The sequence below is a fragment of the Rhinolophus ferrumequinum genome, chromosome 21, assembly GCF_004115265.2.
Source record: "Rhinolophus ferrumequinum isolate MPI-CBG mRhiFer1 chromosome 21, mRhiFer1_v1.p, whole genome shotgun sequence".
Classification (NCBI taxonomy): domain Eukaryota; kingdom Metazoa; phylum Chordata; class Mammalia; order Chiroptera; family Rhinolophidae; genus Rhinolophus; species Rhinolophus ferrumequinum.
In genome coordinates this window covers 43,141,525-43,155,976 of record NC_046304.1, presented here as the reverse complement: position 1 = coordinate 43,155,976, position 14,452 = coordinate 43,141,525, and the positions used below count along the sequence as shown (strand labels likewise).

The window sequence follows — 14,452 nt, the reverse complement described above, 5'->3', positions numbered from 1 at the left end:
TGCCTATTTTGGACATTCCATATAAATGGAACCATGTAATATGTGGCACTTTGTGACTGGCTTCTTTCATTTAACATAATATTTTCAAGGTTCATCCATGTTGTAGCATGTATCAATATTCCTTCATTTTTTAAATTTCTGAATAGTATTCGATGGTATGGATATGCCACATGTTGTTTATCCATTCATCAGTTGATGGACATTTGGGTCTTTTTTACTTTCTTGACTATTAGGAATAATATTAATATGAACATTTCTGTACAAGTTCATGTATTTTACCCAAGAAATGGGTAAATACCTAAGAGTGGAATTGCTGGGTCATGAGATAACTCTGAGTTCAACATTTTGAGGAACTTATATTGTGTTTTGTGAAAAGTTGTATTTTAAAAGCTAGATAAGCTAGCTAATGCCACGAGCCTTATGATATTTTATAACTATAAAACACTCTATACAAAATCTTACATGAAGGTACTGGCATATACAATAGCTATCACTAAGTAATTTTTAATTGTGGCATTCCATCATTTTTAGATACTAAGAATCAGAATATTTAAATATTTGGAATACATAGGTTTTTTTAACCTTTTATAAAGTTCAGCCTTGTTCGTTGACCTATTTTTAATCCTACATCAAGAATTTTGAAATACGTAGATGTTTATATTTAAGTTTTTGAGTGAAAATTCATGGTTTTCAAAATAAAAATATTATGAATTCCACACTTCACACTAAAAATTTCACTTACATAAATGTCTTTGTTTCGCAGATGTAAAAGAAGTCCTAGATTCTGACAATGATAAATCCCTTAAGGAAGAACCAATGGAAATAGATGATGGTGTGAAAACAGAGTCACATATAAATTGTCAGGAAAGTTCTCAAGTAGATGTGGTCAATGTCAGTGAGGGTTTTCATCTAAGGACTAGTTATAAAAAGAAAATTAAATCATCCAAACTAGATGGACTTCTTGAAAGGAGAATTAAACAGTTTACATTGGAAGAAAAACAGCGCCTCGAAAAAATGAAGTTGGAGGGTGGAATTAAGGGTACAGGAAAGACCTCTACAAGCTCTTTGAAAAGTCTGTCAGAGTCACCAATAATAACAAAAACAAAAGAAGGGTGTCAAAGTGACTTGCTTAGACAAGAGCAAAGCCCTAATGTAAGGAATGATAAATCTGAAGACTTTATTCGAGGATGTTCACAAAGTGATTCCTCAATTCTGGGAATCAGTGATCCTGATCATACAACAAGTAAACTTTATCCAAAAGATCAAATGTTAGATGACATCTCCATTCAGAGCCCAGGGACAAACTGTCAGAAACAAAATTCTGTTGGAAATGACATAGATGAGAGTCTCTCTGAACCTTCCAGTAAAGGTCAGGAACCCAGTAAGATTAAAAGAAAAGGAAGTGACTTTCTCATCGATGATTCTAAACTAGCCAGTGCAGATGAAATTGGTACTTTGATCTATAAGAACGAAAAACCACTCATACAGGAGGATAATGACACCATTGTTTCTCCTTCCCAGAGCCCTTTACTTCCATCAGTATCTAAAAGTACTGATAATAGAGATATCCCATCTCTGTCAAAAGCAGTGGACTTTGAAGGAAAACTGGGATGTGACTCTGAATATAATAGCACTTTGGAAAATAGCTCTGATACGATGTCTGTTCAAGACAGCAGTGAAGAAGATATGATTGTTCAGAATAGCAATGACAGCATTTCTGAGCAGTTCATAACCCAAGAACAAGGTATCGAAGGCTTGGAACCATTGAAACATGAATTTGTTTCAGATAAGTCCACTGGAAACTGTGATGACAGGCTGCAGGGTAAGGTAACTGAAGCAAATGGTAAAAAACCAAGTCAAGAACAGAAATTAGAGGAGAGACCAGTTAATAAATGTAGTGATCAAATAAATCTAAAAAGTAGCAGCAAAAAGAATAATGAAAATCGAGACTCTGAAAAGAAAGGACAGAAAGCAAGTACCTTTCAAATAAATGGAAAAGATAATAAACCTAAAGTATATTTGAAAGGTGAATGCTTAAAAGAAATCTCTGAGAGTAAAGTAGTAAGTGGTGATGTTGAACCAAAGGTTAATAATATCAGTAAAATAATTCCTGGAAATGATATTAAGTCTTTGACTGTTAAAGAATCTGCTGTAAAGCCATTCATGAATGGTGATGTCATCATGGAAGATTTTAATGAAAAAAACAACTTGGAAACAAACTCATGTTTACTGAGATCTTCAGATGCTGAGGGTGACTACCAAGATGGCCTAGAGACCCTGCCAATAGCCAAAGAGTCTGAGAGTGCACCAGCTGCCACATCTCCACCATCTTGTCTAGAAAGCAGTTCAACAAATCAGGTAGAAGATATGGAAATTGAAACCTCAGAAGTGAAGAAAGTTACTCCGTCACCTATTACTTCTGGAGAGGAATCGAACCTTAGTAATGATTTTGTTGATGAAAATGGTCTGCCCACCATCAAAGATGAAAGTGTCAATGGAGAATCGAAAAGAAAAACAGTCATCACAGAAGTCACCACCACCACATCCACAGTGGCCACAGAATCAAAAACTGTAATCAAAGTAGCAAAAGGCGATAAGCAAACTATGGTCTCCTCCACAGAGAACTGTGCCAAATCCACTGTCACAACCACCACTACAACAGTAACACAGCTTTCCACACCCTCCACAGGCAGTAGTGTGGACATCATCTCTGTGAAGGAGCAGAGTAAAACCGTGGTCACGACCACAGTGACAGACTCACTAACCACTGCAGGGGGCACTCTGGTAACATCCATGACGGTGAGCAAAGAATATTCCACAAGAGACAAAGTGAAACTCATGAAATTTTCAAGACCCAAGAAGACCCGTTCAGGTACAGCACTACCATCCTATCGCAAGTTTATCACCAAAAGCAGCAAGAAGAGCATATTTGTTTTGCCTAATGATGACTTAAAAAAATTGGCCAGAAAAGGAGGAATCCGAGAAGTCCCTTATTTTAATTACAATGCTAAACCTGCCTTGGATATATGGCCATACCCTTCTCCTAGACCAACCTTTGGTATCACGTGGAGGTATGTACTTTAAAATGTATTTGGGGAAAGGAGAAAATTTAAAAGAATTATCTAATAAGCCTATCTCGTTTTTAAAAATGAGATAGAGATAAGACAGGAAGCTTATGCTTAATGCGCAGTGTTAATGGAAACAAGATACAGAGAGTTTTGAACTCAGCCAGCTGATAGATACTAAAGTTTACTTAGGGAAAAATGTTTGAAGACTGAAAATGTAAGGGAATCCTTTAATATGAAATTCAGTTTTACTTTTCCCAAGACAAAAAGAAACATGTCAAATAGTTGTTTTTGTTATTGCCATGTGTTTGATCTGGGCATGAGACAATCACAATATCGGATAATCATCAGTTTTCTGGAATGCTTGTACAATTGTCCCTAGAACAAAGCAGGAGTTAGGGACACTGACACCTCCCCCCCCCATGCAGTCAAAAATCCGTGTATAACTTAAGACGCCCCTCCACCACACCCCCACCCCCCCGCATCCACGGATTCCCAGTCATGGATTGAGAATCTATTTTGTTTCTATTAGGTGATTCATAAAAACATAAGACATGGGAAACTTGCCTGTAAATCACATAAGATTCATCATAATGTGGAAATCTTCCTAATGTAATTCATTTGCATGATAAACATTTGTTTTGGAGTCCTCTATTATTTATGTGAGTAAAGGTAGTGTCTGAGATTCCATAGAGATTTTGTTAAAACCCAGAAATAGTCTTAATTTAAAATTTCCTGGGCATTAAGCTTTGGGGATGAGTCATAAATATGTAGTGTTGGGGGTTGTAAGATCATGTAGTCATGTTGGGAAAGGATCTTCTTGTCTTTTGTAGACTGGCCACAGAGGGACGAAGTTAGGAATAGTGCCCAGTTTTCCTAAATTCCAATGAGTACTTCATCTGCTATATCACATTTCACATATTTATCCTTGCTTTGTCCTTTTTCATGTCCTTGTCTTTTTTTTGCCTTTTCACTCTTGCAATTGAAAAGAAAGGATGGAACATAAACATTGAAAACAAAGAATTCTATGGGACATGCTCAGAAATTAGAAGCGATCTCAGTTTTAGTCATATTTTGCTAGAATCCTAAATTTGATTAATTCAGCAAGTTACTGAGCAGACTGCATTTTGCTTTAGGATTTATTTCTGTGTGTCTTTAATATGGTCCCAGTTTCTGTAAGTTAAAACCATACTTTTTTGTTTCCTTTTTATTACAATTAGCTAGTATTATAAAAGACCAAAAAAAGTAGAGTGTAAATGAGTACTCTCTATAAAGGAATTAATAACCAGTCATAGTTGGTTTGACCAAGTTTTTATAACTCATCTTTTGATTTGAATTAAAATATCATCACTCCATTACACATTCAATAGAGACAGCTGAAAAGTCCAATTTCTCTGCAGGGCCTGCAATGAAGGATTTGCAGAATCCTGCAGGGAATCAAGGAACTCTTCATTACAGTTCATGGATTTGTAGGATTACTCTGCTCTTTTCTGCTTTCTTCATTGAGAGCGGTCCCAAACTGTATCCTTGACTGTCCTGCAGGTAACTTCTTTCCCACTGGAAAAGTTACTATGTACAAATACTTTCATTAGAATGACCAGGCAGTTGTGAAGGCCGGCCTTTCTGCTCCTTTCTATTATGAAATGGAAGGTGGGCTCGACTGGGAAGCATTTCCTCTGAACCAGTTCGGACCCAACAGGTGTTGAGCCAAGGCCCTTACCCGCACAGCTGGGTTTCAGGAGCCTTGTATTGTTATGTTTTAATATGCACTGTGGGCACAATTTGTATCTGTTTAGTTAATTTCTCATTTTTTAATGGAAGGAAATACCTTCCTGTACATTTTAAACAGATAATTGCCTTCAAATATATGCTAACATCTTAATTTGCTGAAGTTGAGAGAAATATAATCCCTTCTGTCTAACGGAGGCATGGGTAAATATGTAAATTATTCCTGGCTTTAGAATGCAATTTTTGGAAAACGTATAGCTATAAAAACATGCATGTAAAAAAAACCCACACACACGTGAAATGCATTTTTATACTCCCACTTGAATAAAGTATATGTAATGCTTAGAGTAGGAGCTAAGACTGCCAAAGGTGCATGTTCAGTCTTTATGAATTTAATGCTAAGTCTGAGCGGTATTGACTAAGTGAAACTTGTCTCATCAACTCACAGGGCTTCTTTGCCTCTCCACGCTGTCCATTCCCTTAGGCCCTGACTCCGTGTTTCATTATCACTTTGAACCTGTAGTTGTCTCCACGGTGCTACTGGATCTATCCTGTGACTATTCTGACTAAGCTGAGGAAGCATTTAAAGGGGACATGTTAACTTCTGCAGGGCTGAGAGGGGGAAGGCGTATGTCACCTCCCCTTACACCACATCTGTGAGAAGGACTTCCCATTACAACCCATTCAATGCTGGATAAATTTCAGAGTCCTTAATATAGATTGTCTTTAAGGCTCTTGACTCCTTCCGTTGGGTGCAGCACTTTCTGGCTCTGCCTTCCTCTCGTGTCAGCTTCATCTCTTACTGCACCTCTGCACCCCTTCCCTCCAGCCATGGCACACTGGGTGTGGTTTCTGGGAAGAAGTGTATGCTCTTGTACACTTACCTCCTAAACACACGTGTGCCCCTTGCCTTCAGTCAGCCACCCCCACATTCTTGTCGTTGGAGAGTCCCCATCCGTAAGCCACATCAGGTGCCCCTCCCTTTTGCTTTCTTCTGTTAAAGCTCCTGAGGACACAAGAACAGATTATGATTCACTTCTGTGTCCCTAACTTCTTTCACTGAGTCTAACACATAGAAGGCGCTCAGGTATTTTTTGAATGAGTAAATGAATGAACAGGCTGATAGCATACGAAGTGTGTTCCCTATCTGGTGTTTCCATTGTAAGATAGAGATGCTTTCAAGTTGTTTGTAGAGACTGATGGGAGGAAGAAGAGAGACCATGAAAAATACTTCTTTCAAAATAAATATTTATTTGTTTTCTCTCAGGAGCCCAGAGTTCCCTAGGTATTTCTACAGGGCGTGGTCTGAAAGTGACACACGTTTTCCCCTTCCCAGGACATCCCTGCACTAGTTAACCTTTGCCCTCTAATTTAAAAATTATTCTGTGCATGTCAGAGGGTTCACAGCGCGATAGGTAGCACAGCGAAGAAAATAATGGCGTCCCAGGTGGAGATGGGAAGTTACGTTACAGCAACTTTTTGGCTAGAGCTTTCCCTTTCCCACATCGTTCATTTTTGCAACTTAACATTAAGAATAGAAAGTACTGCCTTCGAAATACGGTAGTCTAAGATTTACCCTCTACCTGTGTTAAAAGAGGAAATACTTTATGTTTTATAGGTTTTCTCTACACTGCAGTCAACCACTGCATTCATTTAAGTATGTGGAAATGTCAACAAAGTAATTGCACAAAGATCGTTAATGGGGAATTGACAGCCTAAGGCTGCTCTGAAGTGTTTTATGGTTAATTCCATTTTAGAACATGATAGTCATTGCAGTTGTGAGTTCGTTTTGAAATATGTTTTTAATATTATTTTAAAGAAAATATCTAAAATGTTCTTTGCACACAATATTTAGGAAAAAACAGATTCCTTTGTTTGTCTCCTGATGAGTAACTAATACAGTATTGTCCTTTTTTGTTATTCATTGTATTGTAGGATTCCCAAACTACACTAATGTTATTAAAGTATTATTAGTATTAGCAGTATTCATCATCCAAGAGCTCATGGTTTGCAGAACCACCATTTGGATACAGAATTTTCTGTCCATTTGGAAAGGTCTTATTGGATTTGCAAAGTCTTTTTTTGTTTTGCTTTTTGAGAAAATATAAACATTTCCAGTTTGTTTCATTAAAAATCCGTTAAGACTTAATCCTTCAAAACTCATCACATTTATAACACATTTATTTCTCTATATTTGCTCTCCCTCATAATTTTTCTAACACTATTTTGGAATTAGGCTAAATTTATAAACTTTTCATAAATTGTTGCCATATCTATCTTGCAATGAAACCTGCTCTTGTGCAAATTTATATGGCACTTGAAGTGGCTACAGCCCCTTTTCAAGTTGTTAGATACATGGTATTCTTAGGAACAAATAATTCTTTTATTAAGGAACATGTAATAGCCAGAGTGCTTACAAGCCTGTTATTATAAATATTGACGTCATCAGGACAAGGAACAATCCGTCAGTTTAGTAGATTGTGTATGTGTGTGTCTATATGTACACATCTGGGGTTTTTCTTGGGTGTTTCTTTCAGGTATAGACTTCAGACTGTTAAGTCCTTGGCTGGAGTGAGCCTTATGTTGCGGTTACTGTGGGCAAGTCTGAGGTGGGATGACATGGCAGCCAAGGCGCCTCCGGGAGGAGGGACGACACGGACAGGTAAGAAGTTTTGTTTTCTAGTTTAAGTTTACAGAAGAAAATCACTTGACAGTTTGCTTACTTTTTTTTTTTTTTTTTTACAGTTTGCTTACTTTTAAGCCTATCTGTTATTTATTAAAATACAGTGCTTGTGTTTTAAAAATACAGCTGTGTTAATGTTTGGAAGCATGTGCTGTAAAACCCTGGGAGCAGGATACGGGGGTTCTCATTACACGGTGAGGCACTTACAGGTGAACCAGTCTGAATTTTTAAAAGACACTTCTTATTGTGCAGTAAAAATCATTTAAACTGGGACATCTGGAACACTATGCTTACTACTTCCCTCCTAGTGTTTTATTATTTTGGCTGAGTTTTGCCACCAGGAACTAAGTTGCCCCCAAACAGTATTTTGCTCAGTTTAGAAGTTTTCAGTGAGGAAGAAACTCAGTATTATAGCATTTCAACAGTGATCCTGTAGTCATTAATTAATCAAATGTATCCAAAAGTTTATTCCATGTGTGTCTTCTTTTTAAAGCAGCAGATATCATACCTTTTTTTTTTTTTTTTTAAGGCGGGCTCAGCTCACAGTGGCCCATGTGGGGATCGAACTGGCAACGTTGGTGTTATTAGCACCACACTCTAACCAACTGAGCTAACCAGCCACTGTCATACATTTTTATTCTCTGAATTTTTTAGGTGGTTATTAATACTTTGTGAATTAAATCCCCATAGAAACATCTGAAACTGAAATCACAACAACAGAAATCATTAAGAGACGAGATGTTGGTCCTTACGGCATTCGATCTGAATATTGTATCAGAAAAATCATTTGCCCCATTGGAGTTCCAGAGGCACCAAAAGGTAAGGACTAGAAAGAATTCTGTTCTTTCATTATTGACTTGTTAGCCACATTTTTTTTATCAATTGATGTTTTATTGTAATTGTTTCTTTAACTCTTTATTCAATAATGTAAAAAAAAAGATATTTTTTATTATAAACTATTTTATTTTCAAAATGATCTCTAAGTAGTAAACATAGCAAGATTCCACTAGGCATACAGTGATGCCTATAGGCATTTGTGCCAAGGACGGGGAGGGTACAAAGAGCTGTAATAATACCTCTTAAAATTAAGATGTGGAGCAGTGATTGGCACCACCATCAGCTCCCAGAGGGCAGCCCCTGAGTCTCTCTGATGTATTATAGTCCTGACGGCTGTCGCAGCAGCTGATACATAAGTGGTCAGTGGAGATCTGGTCACTCAAGGGTTAAAGCTACTGGGAAATACTTGAGTGCCAGGGTAGAAATACTCTAAGAGACTAAAAAGTTACTCAGGAAACATTTATAGAGCACCTACACGATAGGCGCTGGGCCTGAATACATAGAAGAGTGAGCTCCAGCCCCTATTCTCAAAAGTTCAGTAAGGTGTCCAGATTCAAGATACACAGACAAAAGTCAATAATTTTATTTTGTATCGCAATAAAAATATTTATGAAAAAATCTATTAAGAACTGTGTAAAAGGAAAATGCTGCCCTTAAATTTAAAAATGTATAAATTTAATTTTTGAATCTTGATTGAATTAACTCGAAAGTTCATCCTGGAGAATAAATGACAGAATGGCCTTTTTGAAAAGAATAGCAATAAGAGGGGTGGCTGTCCTAGTAGATGATGAAATATGAGCATAATTAAGACGTTGTTGTCCTGGAACAGTATCAGATAGCTCAGCTGACAGGCAGAGAGACCCAGATGGAAGAAGGCATTCCTGACCAGGCTTCAGTCTTGACCCCACAGCCGTCATGCAAACCACTGCAACCTCCTTGAGTCACTTTTCTTTGGCTTCTATCACTGTACAACCCAGGGCCTGCTGCGATTTCAGTTTCCTTCTGCTGCTTCCCTGTTCCCTGAACGTATGGGGCAGTTCACTGCTTGTCTTTCCCTCCTTTTTGTTTTTAAAATTTTTATTGTTAGGATCTTTTATGTATTCTTACTAGTTTCAGATCCCTCTGTTATGTTGGTAACTCACAAATCCCCCTTCTTAGTGCTGTGAAGGGGAACTGCAGATTGCCAGAGTCGTGCATGGCGAGGAAAACCAGCCCAGCTGGGGAAAGAACGAGCTCTGCTTCTTGAAGGAAGCTGCATCCATGCTGGGGGTCTGAAGGATAAATAGGTGTTAGTCAAATGAGGGGTGGGAGGCTAGGGTTAGTGTCCCAGGCAGAGGGAACAGTCTGTGTAAAGCTTCATAGGCCTTTTGTGTTAGTGGCCAGCAAACCGTGGCCAATGCACCTGCTTTTGTTAATAAAGTTTGATCGGAACACAGCCACATTTACTCACTCATGTATTGTCTTTGGCTCCTTTCATGATACAAAGGCAGAGTTGAGAAGTTACAACAGAGATCATCTGACTCCCATAGTATTTACCATATGGCTCTTTAAGAAAAAGTTTGCCAAACCCTGTTTTACATGATATATAAGAGGAGATGCCAGAAGTATTGTAATTTTAGAAGCTATATTGCTTAAAATATTCTGATTTCTTTTTTCATAGAAACACCTACACCTCAGAGGAAAGGCCTTCGATCAAGCGCATTGCGGCCAAAGAGACCAGAAACTCCCAAGCAAACTGGCCCTGTTATTATTGAAACCTGGGTAGCAGAAGAAGAGTTGGAATTATGGGAGATCAGGGCGTTTGCTGAGAGGTAAGGGAATAGTTAACACATTATCAGATATTTGAAAGTTTTATCACTTCAGAACTAAAGAATTACCCCTTTAATATTTTATTCAATGTGTCCTAATTTTATTCTACCATTGATTTCAAGAACCAGCAATATATCGCTAATTAAAGTCCTGTTTCTAATTTTATCCATTTTTCAATTCCTAATTATCTTAATTTAAATGTTTTCTTTTTAAATCAAAATAATTTCATACCTCTGTGTGATGGGAAAATCCACCAGATTTCACTTAATATTAGATGCCAGATGCCTAATTGGTTTGTTTCTGATAAGTTCCTCCTTTGTTTTCCTGCAGAGTGGAGAAAGAAAAGGCACAAGCAGTTGAGCAACAGGCTAAGGTTAGTGAACAGAAGAAGGCAGAGGACCTCAAGGCCCAAATGGAGGCTCACCTCAAACAGCAGCGCTTGGCTGCCCAGCAGGTGGGGGAGTTGGTACCAGTCCCACCTGGCAACGAATTGACATTTTTAGCCAATTTCATGCACACTAAAAGCACAGTAATTATATATTCATGTGGTCTTATTTTTAAGTGTATCTCACGTATATCTTAATTTCATTACTTGAAAGTAGCTTGTGGATACACCAAGCCGTACTTTTACAGAAAGTATACATATCTGAAGAACAACGTGTAAAATAAGATTTCTTACTTTTTATGTTTATAATTTAGAAGCTAGTTTCTAAAGGTAATTTTTTCCTGTAAAATTCCAATCTGTAAAATCTGTGAAAAAGCAAAATGTACTAAAACTCTGTAAGAGTGTGTTGTAATTGATAAACATAGAGCTATACATAATGTCCCATATGCGCCTGAATATTAGGGACCCACATAAAAGAGGATTACCCCTTTTTTTCTGTTAAGAAGATGCTATAACAGTTTTTAGCCAACTTGAATGTATAAGTGTTCAAGATATAGGTGAAATAGATATATGTCTATTTTTAATATCAGTAACATAAGTTACACATAACTTTAAAAATTGCATATTATTTAAAACAAACTGTTCATTCCAAACTACTTTTTTCCACTCACATTTTATGAAACTTTTTAAAATTCTTTTATATCGGCTTATTATAGATCATTATGTTCGTTTACATCAAAGTTTGAGATAGATAACAGCACTTTTGGATTCTGTCTGTTCATTCATAGAAAAATGGGCTAGTTTTCATTTTATGCAGGTCTCTAGTCATCTTTACAATGTAACCTAATGTTTTACTTTTAAAAATGTCTTTAACATGCTTATTTACAAAGATAGTCAGCATGTCTAATTTTGAAGGTACACCCCTAGGAAATAACTGCTAAATACATGTTCGGTTTTTTTTGCATCTTTTTTTAACTGGTTCAGTCAGATGGCTTATCTATGTATCCAAAACTAAACTCCTTTTTTCCTGAGGAATGAGACATTATGTAAAATACCTCACATTACATTCAGGCACAGAGGATGTGTATAGCAGTAGTCCTGAGAAGATTGGGTGTGATGTCATTGGTGAGCAGTTTCCAATTGCAGGAGATAGTTCAGCACTGGAATTTGATCTTAGTACATATCTCGGCTCCACTACTAGCGAGCTCTGTGGCCTTGGGCCAGTTACACACCCTCTCTGAGTCTGTTTCCTCATCTTTAAATTACAATACCAGCAACTTGATTGGGTTAGTGTAGTGTCAGCATTAAGTAAGATAATGAAGGTAAAGCATCTGCCATCAGCTTTGCAATCCATGCCACCTGTTTTTACATGTGTAGGCTTACACCATCACGTCTGTAAGCTGTCGGGAAATATTAGCAATCCATGCTAAAAGATACACAAACTTTCTTTAATATGGTAGTCTGAAAGATGAGATTACACCACGCTATATAAAACAGTCTAACGTATTTTTCTGTAAAATATGTTCGAACTGAAATTTATAAGAAGTTTAGAAAAATTGTTTTATAATTTTCAGCTTGCTTGATTGCAGGTTTGCCAACTTGAATAGTGATATTTAAATATTGATGTGGTCTTTATGGTTGGATATATTAGCCTCACGGTAAACTGAAAACCTTTTACAGTTCTTACCATTTGTTATCTGCTCTACATCCTGCCACTGAGCAGCAAGGTAGCCCTGTTTCCACTAAGATCCCCCTCGTCTCTTACTCTCAGTCAGAAGCGTGGATATTTCTAAGGGGTGGAAAAACTCTATTGGTTTTTATTTTTTATTACGAAAAACTACTTTTAATCAACTGTGTGACTTACAGTCATAAAAATATTTTATGACTTAGAGTCATAATCATGTTTTCATCAAGAAATTAAATTCAAGGCAAATTTATATGTATTTCTAGAAGTAAAATATTTTTTGAACTATGGCGCCATTTCTTAAATTGGGAGAAACTGTAGCTGGACCTCTGCAGAATGGTATTATTTATTTAGAACTATTTTGGTTCATGTTTTCTCTCCCTGACTTTTCTAGAAACGATTGGAACAGCAGAAGCCTACAGTAATTTCAGCTTCCACTACTTCCCCAACAAACAGTACAACTAGTACCATCTCTCCAGCACAGAAAGTTATGGTGGCCCCCCTAAGTGGCTCCGTTACAACGGGAACTAAAATGGTACTAACCACCAAAGTTGGATCTCCAGCTACAGTAACATTCCAGCAGAACAAGAACTTCCATCAGACCTTTGCTACCTGGGTCAAGCAAGGCCAGGCAAATTCAGGTACACAGCTGTGAGGAAATAAAAGATGGTTTTCATTTAAGAAAAAGAATTTCAGTACATTATCTGCTGAAATAAAACATTTCTTTAGAAAATTAAATTTCGTCTGCAGCCGACTGAGCAACCAAGCTGTAACAGTTGGTGTGTTACAGATAATATTCATAATATTACATTAGCAAAACTCCTCTTTTACATTATTTCACTTTCAACATTTACATAGTTCACTTATTTTGAGTGGAAAGGAATGTTTTTCTTTTTCGTTTTTGTTTTTGTTTTTTAATACAAAATGAACCACATTTCATGCATTGGTTCCCTTCCTAGAAATCACTACGTTGCTGGTTATTTTAAATCTAAAGCTTATTAAATGTCTTATACCCCATTAGCCACCAGCACAGCTGCCACATCTGCTACAACCATTGCCAGCACAGGTCAGACGTTCCAAATTACAGGCAATCCAGTCACTATGGCAGGAAAAGTAATTACCAAACTGCCACTTCCTGCAAACAGCAAGATTGTCGCTGTAAATGTGCCAGCAACACAAGGAGGTAAGGGAAATGTGAAGAGTTTTAATTCACATTTGCCAGATCATACTGTTGCCATTATTTTTCATTTCCTTTTCACTGATTTCAGTCCTCGGATCTCACATTCTATGTAGTCCACTATAAAACCCTGCCACACGTAGTTTCTCCTCAGAATCCAAACACACCTGATGTTTTTTATTGACGGGGCAGACATTAATTACTTCTTTATCTTTTTTTTTTTTAAGGCGTTGTTCAAGTACAGCAGAAAGTCCTGGGGATCATTCCATCAAGTACAGGTACAAGTCAGCAAACCTTTACTTCATTCCAGCCCAGGACAGCAACAGTCACAATTAGGCCCAATACCTCAGGCTCTGGAGGAACCACAAGCACTTCACAAGTAAGCATTCTTTACAGGGAAGCTCGTTTTGTTTTCAAGTGTTCACCATGTCATTGTTTTAGAATGGCCTCTTTGAGGATTAATCCAGCTTCTAATTTCCCTTTGCCTTTTACTTAATCTGTGACAAAGTACTGATTTTTTACACACTGTTATATTTCTAAGTAAAAAAATGATACATGAACTGTTCATTTTTAACATGTAGTTAATAGCACGTTAGTATAGCTTATGAATCAAAATAATTGCTTCCGAGGATTTTATATAAAGGAAATCCCTTTATATAAAATAATGGACAACACTGGACCACCCAAGGAAACTTGTTATGCAGCTAAGAAATAAAATGAAAAATGTAATCCACAGCACAATAGTTTGTAATCAGCTGATACGCACACGTTAGAGACATCATTTCTTTGGCCCTAGTATTAGGGGAAAAGTTTAGTTTTGCAGACTTGAAAATGTTCTGAACCTAACTATAAAACTGAAAATAACACGCTTTTTGTCTCTCCTTTAAAACTATGAAAGGACATTTGGTTTCTGATCTTACTCTTATATTCCCTAGGTTACAGATATGGACTGGAGCTCAGGGAAAATAGAACTCAGTGTTTTCCTGTGAGCACCTATGGTGGTTATAGATTAGAGCTTCACTGTCTTGTTCCTTCCTTCTAGTCTGTAGGCTGTTCCTTGTATCAATGACAAAGAATTTCATAT

The 14,452-nt window shown here is 37.2% G+C and overlaps 1 protein-coding gene across 14 annotated transcripts in view; it reads left to right on the top strand.

The window, feature by feature from the left end:
- BPTF (bromodomain PHD finger transcription factor) overlaps window positions 1–14,452 on the top strand; it is a 131,930-nt gene that overhangs the window by 81,421 nt on the left and 36,057 nt on the right. For 8 of the 14 annotated variants that reach the window (XM_033090805.1, XM_033090810.1, XM_033090808.1 and 5 more), the window contains 8 exons: window positions 764–3,071; window positions 7,331–7,455; window positions 8,167–8,295; window positions 9,974–10,124; window positions 10,453–10,576; window positions 12,586–12,832; window positions 13,213–13,374; window positions 13,596–13,747. In XM_033090805.1, coding sequence (XP_032946696.1) covers window positions 764–3,071; window positions 7,331–7,455; window positions 8,167–8,295; window positions 9,974–10,124; window positions 10,453–10,576; window positions 12,586–12,832; window positions 13,213–13,374; window positions 13,596–13,747 — 3,398 coding nt within the window. The remainder of the gene's footprint in view (window positions 1–763; window positions 3,072–7,330; window positions 7,456–8,166; window positions 8,296–9,973; window positions 10,125–10,452; window positions 10,577–12,585; window positions 12,833–13,212; window positions 13,375–13,595; window positions 13,748–14,452) is intronic. The other 6 variants (XM_033090813.1, XM_033090812.1, XM_033090809.1 and 3 more) reach the window with 3 other exon arrangements.